Source organism: Pongo pygmaeus, chromosome 7 (assembly GCF_028885625.2).
Source record: "Pongo pygmaeus isolate AG05252 chromosome 7, NHGRI_mPonPyg2-v2.0_pri, whole genome shotgun sequence".
NCBI classification, from domain to species: Eukaryota; Metazoa; Chordata; class Mammalia; order Primates; family Hominidae; genus Pongo; species Pongo pygmaeus.
The window spans coordinates 92,781,045-92,791,924 of NC_072380.2; the positions used below are offsets into that span (position 1 = coordinate 92,781,045).

A 10,880-nucleotide genomic window follows, 5' to 3' on the forward strand; every position below is an offset into this window, starting at 1 on the left:
TTGTGACTTCTTCCTGCTGAAGGTGTTGTCTAAACCATATAAATGTCAGTCCCTGAAAGTTTTTTATAGAACTGAATTTTTGGTTTCTGATACAGACTTAATATATAGTAAGGTGACCAGATAGTGTAAATTTTCATTCAAAGCTTTACTCTTCAGAAATGTTACAACTTTCTGGGAACTCCAAAATAGCTTTCCACATATAATAGGAAATTTGGAAACGTTTTTATTTAAAATATAAAGACACTGAGCAATAGGCCACATAATGTCAAGATTGAGGAGTCCGTTACGCGGAACTCATTCACAATAGGGTGACTGTGGGGTAGAGTAAGTGGGGTAGAAACATACTCATTGCCGCCATGTGATAAATGTTAAAATTAGATTATTTAAGATGCATGACGGGGTGCAGTGGAACAGTCCTAACTGCCCAGAAGAGTTGGGAAAGCTTCATAGAGAAGGCAGTGTGAGTGGATCTTCTGTTATGTAGGAGTTTGCTAGGAGGGGAAGAAGAGCATTCGTTGACTTGCAAGATTTGTAGCAATTGGAATAAGTGGGTCAAAGAATAGAAAAGGGGTAGTGTTGTGGGGACATCTCCAATTTCCTACCATCTTGTCTATAGGTATAACTAGTTATTTTTGTATTGTAATAAATTCTGACTTGTTTTACAGACTCTGAAGTAGTGAGTGGTTTTTAACTAGAAATTTGATCTGTTCATAAGACTAAAAAGTTTAAGAGAATTTTTCATGGATTGGAGGTGGGGCATGTACTGGGGGGACCTGTTAGGGAGAAGTAACAGCACTTTGGAATAATGCAAGGAAGAAACAGTTGAGCCTAGTCTAAGTAAGATGGGGCAGTCACTTGTCAATGAGTTTGCGAGTGAAAGGGAAGGTATTTTGAGTTTAAAAGGCCGCTACAGGAACTGTAAAGGGTGGTTTATATAATACATTTGCAACTGAATTTACTCTCCACTGAAAGGAGAAAACTGAAGAGAAAAAATCTATACCTGTTTATGGGGGGAAAAACACCGAACACATTTACTTTTAGTTCTGAAACTGTCACCATAAGAGAAACTTGTGCTAATATGTATTTGTATAAAAATGAAAGTTGAGTAGATCTGAGTCTGAGTTTTTATACAACTTGTTTAGCTGTTTCTTAAAACTTCTTTCCCAGGGTCTTGTCTCATATTTTTTCAACAGTATTTGTGTTCTAAGAAAATCTGGATTAGTCTGCACTTGCCTAATAGTTGGAATGTTGAGAACCACAAGCAAATGGTCAGGGAAACCTTCTTTCCAACTCAGTCTTGTTTAATTTAGCATTCACAGGCAGGTGCTGTACTACTCACTTCGCACATGATTTGGAAGAGTTGCTAGCCCCCTGTGATCTAAAATTCCTGTCATGACCAAGGCACCAAGATTAGTCTTGTCTTTTAATGATACCTTGTTTTGTCTTGTACTTTGCTCAATATTTTCGTTTACTAATATCATTGGTCATGGGCACATTTTTGGGAGGTAGAGACTGAGATTTAGACCAGTCTTTTAATCCCATCTCATTCTTTTTCCACTGTTACCAGATTTTCAAAAATCTATGGTAATATTTTCATTTTTTTAGGAGACAGGGTCTTGGACACTGCACTTGGAGGGAGTGCAGTGGCGTGATCATAGCTCGCTGCAGCCTTGAACTCATGGGCTCAAGCAATCCTCCTACCTTGGTTTCCTCCCACAGTGCTGGGATTACAGACATGAGCCATTGTACCCGTCCTTCCATGAATAGTACCTCTCATGAAGATATTTTTTAAAATGCAATACATGGTTAATTAGAGAAGTATATAAATGTGAATTCTAAGGAGGAGATTGCTTTAAAGTAGACAAAAAGTATTACTGTAAAGAGCAATGATAGCTAGTACCTTGGTATCCTTAAGGTTTTGGAGAATGTATTGTTAAATAAAGGGAAGGTAATAAAGTGGATGCTGGTTTAACACAGAGTGGAATTAATGTTTATTTTTGTTCATTTCACAAAAAGAGCATATCAAGTATCAGTAGCAAAGTACGTGTGAATATACTTCTGCACTCATGTTCCCAGCATTGCAAATTGTAGTTTTTTGATTGCCTGCTTATGTGCCAGGCCCTGAGGCTTGGTGCTTGTAATAAACTGTCAGGAAGCAATGTAATACAGTTACTAAATAGTGCAGACCTCTGCCACTAGCTTGTTATTTAACCTCCCTCAGCCTTAGTTTACTCATTGATAAAAAGTTGAAAGATTTTAGTGCTGGATGCATACAATGCATACAATCCATTTTTGTTATAGGGGTTGCTATTATCTGTTCACTGAGAAAAGACATTTTTTAAAATAGAAGAAATCCTACATGGCTTGTCATTTAGCTCTGGTCATTTGAATATTACGTACCACCCATGTACCTGCCACCAGTCAGAAAAATAGCTGTCATCTTGTGAAACCATTGTGGGGTGTGTGTGTGTGTGTGTGTGTGTGTGTTTTAGAAAAGTGCAGTAGTGAGAAGAGAGGAAAGGAAACTAATGTTTGAATCAGTCTTCAGAAAGGATTTGTGCTGTTTGCAAAGAAATCTTAGCCCTTTTTTTGCTACCTTTAAATGAAGCATAAGATTCCCATAGGAAGATACTGGATATCACAAAAGCAGGTGTATTAGAGTTTATTTTGTAATCTTGTAATTTTAGAGAAAAAGATGATGACCAAGAGTTGCTATCATGCTTCCTAATAAAGCAAAATTCATTCGTGTCAAGTAAATGGTTGGTTGGTTGGCTTCTATTCCATTCACATCAACATCTCTAATAATGAGTTGCTAGGTGGTTTGGCTGGTTTTGAATAAGGTAAGCAGTGACATAATATATTGCTTCCTGAAAGTTAAGCGCACACTATTGTCAAAAGATTGTCAACTTGGAAGAACTCACCTGTTTTTGAGATTTGTTTTTGATATCAAGAACCAAGTAGTTGGTGCCTTTCAAAAGAGACACAAGACAAATATACTTGCTATTTATTTCATAAGGTTTTGGCCGAGGAGGTCTATACTTGTTGTCCATGTAGAATTAGAAATCACAAGTTCTAATATAATACTTCAGGGGTAGGGTAGGAGATAGGAAATGCCTCTTAAGAATTGAGGAAAGCCTTCAACAATTCACTATAGAATTTTGCATAAATAGAAACCTGTATTTGGAAACCCACTTGGCAGAATTGTAAGAAATGTCCTTTAACAGACTGCATTTCAGAATAATGACTTTTTTAAAAAAAGATTGAGAAATCTAGTGAAATTGAATAATTGTATTTCTTATTTTTATTTCAGTTTTGTTGAGACAGGGTCTCAATCTTGCCCACGCTGGAGTATAGTGGTGTGATTGTAGCTCACTGCAGCCTTGGACTCCTGGGCTCAAGCCATCCTCCCGCCTCAGCCTCCTCAGTAGCTAGGACTAGTACATGCCTGGCCAATTTTATTTTTTGATTATTGAAATACATTTAACTTTAAGAAAACAAAACCACTAAATTTCAATTAAATATTTTCAGTTCATGATAGGTTTTAGTTTAATTGTAGACCAAAAAACCAAATTATTCTTCAGATACCATGAATTAAAACTAAACTTTGTTTAGTGATGCAAGTTGCAAAGGGCAAGACTATTCAAGCCAGCATTTAACTATAATACATATATATCCAAAAGTGCTGGGATTACAGGCTTGAGCCTCACCATGCATGGCAAACAATATTTTTAAAAGCCTTTTATTTATCATGCGTTATGATAAATACTAGGAAAATACCTAAATAGTATCCTATGTAGCTATTATCCTAGATACCTGAACAGTATCCCCGTTCTTAAGGATTGGGCAAAGGAGTTCTGTATCTATTTACTGTTCTTTCCACATTAAATACTTGGTTCATTGTTCTGACTTCCAACCCATTTACTCTAAGCAATAATGCTACATTCTACTAATTTCACCTTACAAAGAAAAGAGAAGCCAACAGCCTGGTGGAATATCCTTAAGTTCTGGCTTTAACTCTCTCTATGTACACTGCTGGTCTCTGTTGTCTCAAGTACCCAGACCTGTGCTCCTGTATCGCAAGACTCCTTAGGAATCTTACACAATGGATAATTCCTTCTCTTCGCAGCAATATCTTTAGTATCTTTAACTTCTCCCTTTAGTGACTCCTTCCTGTCAGTATTTACATATGTAATTTTCGGCCAGGTGCTGTGGTTCATGCCTGTAATCCCAGCACTTTGGGGAGGCCAAGGCAAGAGGATTGCTTGAGCTCAGGCATTCAAGACCAGCCTGGGCAACATAGTGAGACCCTGTCTATACAAAAAATTACAAAAATTAGCCAGGTGTGGTGGTGTGCACCTGTAGTCCCAGCTATTTGAGAGGCTGAAGTAGAAGAATCGGTTGAACCTGGTTGGCAGAGGTTGTAGTGAGCTGAGATCGAGCCACTGCACTCCAGCCTGGGTGACAGAGGGAGACCCTGTCTTCAAAAAAAAAGTAACTTTCAATTTCTTAAAAAAGAAAAAAATCAATCGTTACCCTATTTCTCACACTTCCCTTTTATAGCTAAATTTCTCAAAAAGATTGTCAGTATTTTTTCTTAATTGATCATCTTCTCTTCAGAACACAGACCACTCTTTATTTTTTCTGCTTGCCCCACCTACTCACCAGTATCACTCAGTAAGATTACCAGTGACATCCTAGGTGCTTATTGAATGAAAGTGATGTCCATTTTTAGCCCTCATCTTGAATTCTAGGGCGCATTGGCAAAGTGGACTACTTTTCCCTTAAAAGTCTTTTATATATTCTTTGTAACTCATTAAATGTTAGCATTCTTCAGTATACTTAATCTTTTCTCACTGTCTCATCTGTTTCACTCCCATGGTTTTATTTGCCATCTATATTCTGTATTCTGACAAAAACTGTTTTTTTTTTTGAGTTGGGGTCTCACTCTGTCACCCCAGGGTGGAGTGCAGTGGTGTGATTTCAGCTCACTGTAGCCTCTGCCTCCCAGACTCAGGCGGATCCTCCCACCTCAGCCTCCCAAGTAGCTGGGACTACAGGTGTGTGCCACCACACTTGGTTGATTTTTGTATTTTTTGTAGAGGTGTAGTTTTTCCATGTTGACCAGGCTGATCTCAAACTCCTGGCCTCAAGTGATCCGCCCACCTCAGCTTCCCAAAGTGCTGGGATTATAGGCCTGAGCCACCACTTCCAGCCAAGCAGTCTAGCTTTAATTGGTCTTCTCCACTTCTGAACCAATATGGATGCACCAACAGTGTTTTATACATCTAGTACTTACTAGTTAGTACTAGCAGTATTGTTTGAGTGTCAAGTACCATAATTGTAACACTTGGCTTGTTATATTATCCAGTTAGATTCCTAGATCACATCTACGATATAGGTGGATGTAAATTAGGGAGAAACTAAGGCACATGGTCACATAGCCTGTAACAGAAATAGGAGTGGCATCTAATTCACCCTGGTTCTACAGCCCATTCCTAACCAGTATACCGTACTCACTGTACATGTCTTAGGCTTCTGTGAGCCTTGTAGTATTGAACACAGTAGATAATTCGTTACTTACAGATGGTACTTTTTATTTAAGAAACAGTTCCAAGAAAGAGTGGTGTTTTGGGTGGTGGCTATGGTGTGGTTTGTAGATAAATTTTTCTGTTTCCTTTTCAGATTTAGATGGTGCTCTACTCTCGGGGCCAGATGGTGATAGGAATGTGAATGCAAATTTATTGGCTGAAGCTGGCACTAGTCAAGATGGAGGTGATGCTGGTAGGTACAGTAAGATTTTAGCAACAGTACACTTAAGATTGGGAAGTGTTACATCTTACCTGCAGCCTACTGTAATTTCTCTTCCATAAGGAGGTTCTATTGTATATAACTAGTTTTCAATCTATGGTAGCTATGTTTATGATGACTGGAAAACTGGTAAATGCAAATTGATGTTTCTGGTTTTGTATGTTTGAGGGAGTCATTTGTTTAGTTTTAAAAACTCCTACATATAAAAAGTGATTGAGTTAATATGCCTTATGGCTTCCTGCTAGTATATAGATATGGAACGGAAATGGTAATTACTATAATGGTTGAATTTATTTTAATTAGTTTTTATGCAAAATGATGGTGTAGTTAATGGCTATAGAAAATGTTGATTAGTTCTGTGTGATATCAGCAGTGCATTGGAGGAAGCTTGATGAATATAAAAACAAAGAATCCATGAGTATGTTATGAATAAAATAGAGTAAAAGAAAGTCATTCTTTACAGAAGAATGCCAAGCTGATAGAAGAATGATAGAATTGGAAAAATAGCTATTTTGCAACCCCCACAGGAAATAATTCAAAATCATCAGTGGATATTAAGCCACTGTTAATGGGCTTGTCCCACTATGATTGAGTGAAAGGTTGTTGGGGAATATCATATTCACATGGTCTCAGATTATTCCCATGGATTCCCATAGATGATTTCCACTTGCAAAGGGGAAAAGGTAAATTTACAATGAAGAGATCTGAGAAAGATTGTCATAACTAAGTGATTAAACTTAGTGCCATTAATAAGAGCACAAACTAAAATTAAGGGCTGGCTGATTTGATGTACCACCTGGCATACAACATTTCCTATGCAGTATTCTTGAGAAACTGTTTAGCTTGTATCTAATGACAAAGGAAAACCCAGACATCGATGTATACGACAGGTAGTCCAAACTCTAAAATGTTAATGTTACGACAGACAAGTGGGGAAACCACTAGATTGAAGGAGACCAAGGAAGTAAACTAAAGTGCAGCATGGATCTTGATGAGATCATGGGAACAAAAAATGACTAAAGAGGACATTTTGGGGCCAGCTGGAAATTAGAATATGTAGTGTGTGTTAAGTGATATTCAGTCAATTTTAAATTTCTTATATGGTGGTTATCTAGGAGCATGTTCTAGAAGATGCATTTAGGCTTGAAGTTATGAGCATGCATGTTTCCAAATAGTGCATAGAAAGCATGTATGTGTGTACATAAAAACTTGACAAAACTAGTATTTGTTGAAGATAGATATGGATGTTTATTGATTGTTTCAATTTTATTAGCTTTGGAATTCTTTTCAAAGTTGGTGAGAACAGAGACAGTGAGGTACTTGTTACAAAGAGTAGTCATGGGCTCTGAATTCAGTATGTACTGACCAAGATAAAGCCACATTTCTGAAGAAACTGCCTTAAGGTGGTTTCCCCTGACTGTTTAAAAGAATTTACAAAACAAGTTTTGAAATTAGCAGTTTGTACGTCAGATATGTTGAATTTTAAAGATTTTTTTGCTTGTACAGAAAATTGCTAACAGCGCAAGAAGATGTTACTGCACTTGCTTTATCAGTTTTGAAATCTAGTCCAAGAATGGGTTTAATTAGGGGTATTTGAATTCATACGTAAGATTTTAAATTTGTAAACCTTTGATATAGGGTTATTCCTCTTAAAGGGGACATTTTGATTCATTAGTATTTTTGCATCTGAGATCAGCCTTTGCTTGATGATTTTGATGTCAAAAATTTACATTGCTTTTTCCTTAGTTTTCTATTGTGGAATAATGTACCCAGAAGGATATTATTGATCAGTAAGCACCATTTTGAAGAGATCTGTAATGACCTTAATGATCCTTAAGTGTATTGAGTTACAATGACAGTACCTTTATTTAGGCCACTCTTATAATTCCTACAAGTATTCTCTGTTATAAGAATTAGGAGAGATGAAAGAAATTTGGGGCAAGGTTTACTTAATTTGAATTACCATTTTGTATTCCAGATAGAGTGTTCATTCCTTGTTATCATGGATGTTGAATCTTGGATTTTCAGTTTACAAATGGTTTTAGGGATATTCTTCTGTCTCCTTTTTCTTTTGAGATGGGGTCTCCCTCTGTCACCCAGGCTGGCCTGAATCTCATGGGCTCAAGCGATCCTCCCACAGCCTCTCAAATTACTGGGATGACAGGCAGGAGCCACTGTGCCTGGCCTATTTCCTTATTCTTACATGTCGTGAATAATGTTTAATTGTAGATATTAGAACATCTAATGTGTCTTTTGATACTAGTTTTCCAAGTATTTTGAGCAAGTCAGAAGTACGTATTGGCATTTGCTAGATAACATTTATTCTACAAGTAATTGTAGGACATATGTGCTAGACAATAGAAAAACCAAGGCAAGTAAGATAGGCACAGGAGTTTGACTTTGTACTGATTTAGACAGGAAATATGGATCATGAAGCTCAAACTTTGTTTAGAAATGTGAAACTAACAGTAGGTTGACCTCCACAGGCTATACCACCTCCGTCCCGTTCTTTATCCCTCACACAGAAATGCTTCACTTTAGGATTCTTACAACTTACTCCCAAACAGTAATCAGGTGCAGCTATAATGAATTATAGTTGAATTATATGTAGCTATGGGTTCAGGGGCCTTTCTTTACATCAAAAACTGGTGAAGGTATTCCAAGTACAGCACAGTTTACAGTAATAGTAATGATGTGCAGTTTTAAAATATTTTAGAGACATTTTTACTTTGTTGGGTATTAAGACTTTCACCAAAAAGGAATCTTAAGTTATCTTAATTTTTAAGAGGGACAACATGTCTGGGAACATATATGGGAAGTGATTCTTAGGAAGTCCATTTGGGTAAATATTCTTTACTTTTAAAACCGTGATGTCCATGGGAGGAAAATGTATTATTGCTGCTTGAGTGAACTGTATCTTGGCAAGGAGTGTTTTAGGCAGAGGAAAGCTTAAGTGCTTTGAATTGGGAGCATGCTTATCATGGACGAGGAACAGAACAGAGGTCAGTATAGTTGGAATAGAGTGACTGAAAGGAAAGGGTGGTTGGAAGCCAGGGCTCCACCAGGTAAAGCTTTGGAGGATATTGAAAGTCTCTAGCTTTTACTGTGAGGGTGGGTAGTCTTTGCAGCCTTGTAAGCTGAGTGGTGACCTGACTTAAGGTAGCATTTTAAAGAATCTGTGATTTCTCTGCTGAGAACAGACTCTAGGAAGGCAACAGTGGAAGTAGGGAGACAAGTTTTTGGTGGCTACTGAAGACAGTCCAGGGGGCTAGAGCTCATGATTGATTGAATCAGGGTGGCAATAGTTGTGGAAGATTCTGGATATATTCCTGTTGCCAAAAGGTTCCTGGTCCAAGGAGTTACATTAAAGATGGAATTAAATCCAGTGGATATAATTCCTGTCCTTGCTAATCTGAAGATCCTTAGGCACGTGCATTATTCTATTTTGAGTCTGTCTTCTGCATGTTATTTTAAGGATGGAGTTAGAAAGAAATTTCAGTGAACCCTGAGAGCATTCAGTTACCTTGCCCTAATATGTCTGAAACAACAAGGATCTAGTAATAGAACTTCACATTTTAAATTATCCTATATATATTCTTTATTCTTAGTCTATTTTTCTGTACCAATTAATCTTAAAATTATGTGCCTGTCCTGGATTTGTAATAAGGAGAATATCCCATTTGATAGCTGGGCTTTAGGGTGATACAATCTCAAGTGATAGAGTAGTTAGAAAAAGCAACTATTAGGAGTTCTGGTTTGAATATACCCATCCTTTAAAAGGGTAATTTCTTGTGGCGTCTGCACAATTAAATGATATTCATGTTTTTTTCTCCCACCTGCCACCTTTTTTTTTTTTTTTTTTTTTTTTTTTTTTTGAGACATGATCCCACTGTGTCGCCCTGGCTGGAGTGCAGTGGCGCAATCTTGAATCACTGCAACTCCCGGGCTCAAATGATCTTCCCAAGTAGCTGGGACTGCAGGCACACACCACCATGCCCAGCTAATTTTTAAAATTTTTTTGTAGAGATGGAGATGGAGTTTCTCCATGTTGCCCAATCTGGTTGCAAACTCCTGGGCTCAAGTGATCCTTCTGCCTCAGCCTCGCAAAGTGCTGGGATTATATGCATGAGCCACTGTGCCTGGCCCATGATTAATTTTTTTTAACTGAATTTCTTCTACTATAGTTGAATAGCATTTTGTTTAATTGTGATAATAAAGTAGGAAGACATCTCAATTTTAGACTAAAATACAGTTTTATTTAACTCATATTATGAAATTCTATCATAATGCCCGTAGGATATAAATATATTTTCTGTTTTCTGACTCTGATGAGACACAGATGTTTATTACCATTATTAATTCAGAATTTTTACTTGTACTAGGTACTTCACATGATTTCAAGTATGGTTTGATGCCTGGTCCTTCAAATGATTTCAAGTATGGATTGATACCAGGTACTTCAAATGATTTCAAGTATGGATTGATACCAGGTGCTTCAAATGATTTCAAGTATGGATTATTGCCAGAATCTTGGCCAAAACAAGAAACCTGGGAAAATGGCAAGTATTAGTCAACTAAACAAATACAGAATTAATTAAATAATTGTTAACAAAAGCTTTCATATTCTGCATTTTTTAAAAACCAAGTAGCAGTAGCTCCACATAATTGCTGTTCTCAGAGATAGAGATAAGAAGTTTTGATAGCAAGTTTTCTGTTTAATGTGTAATAAGCACTTTCTCTTTTTTTAATTCTCATAGGTGAATCATCTCTAATCATGAACAAGTTAAAATGCCCTCATTGTAGCTATGTAGCCAAATACAGACGAACACTAAAAAGGCACTTGCTCATTCACACAGGAGTGAGATCATTTAGCTGTGATATTTGTGGAAAACTGTTTACTCGAAGAGAACATGTAAAAAGACATTCCCTGGTAAGTAACTTTAAATACAGCTGATCTTTGAGATAAACTGTATTTATGTCAGTGAAGTTTAAAGGGATTTAAACACTTAATTGTGAATTTAAGGAAGATTGTTTCCTAAATTGCTTTAAACAGAGTTTGACTTTATGAACTG

At 37.0% G+C, this 10,880-nt stretch overlaps 1 protein-coding gene across 2 annotated transcripts in view; it reads left to right on the forward strand.

Moving 5' to 3' along the window:
* Positions 1–10,880, forward strand: part of ZBTB10 (zinc finger and BTB domain containing 10) — a 38,355-nt gene that overhangs the window by 22,492 nt on the left and 4,983 nt on the right. For both annotated transcript variants that reach the window (XM_054498394.2, XM_054498393.2), the window contains exons 3-5: positions 5,683–5,781; positions 10,191–10,367; positions 10,566–10,738. In XM_054498394.2, coding sequence (XP_054354369.2) covers positions 5,683–5,781; positions 10,191–10,367; positions 10,566–10,738 — 449 coding nt within the window. The remainder of the gene's footprint in view (positions 1–5,682; positions 5,782–10,190; positions 10,368–10,565; positions 10,739–10,880) is intronic.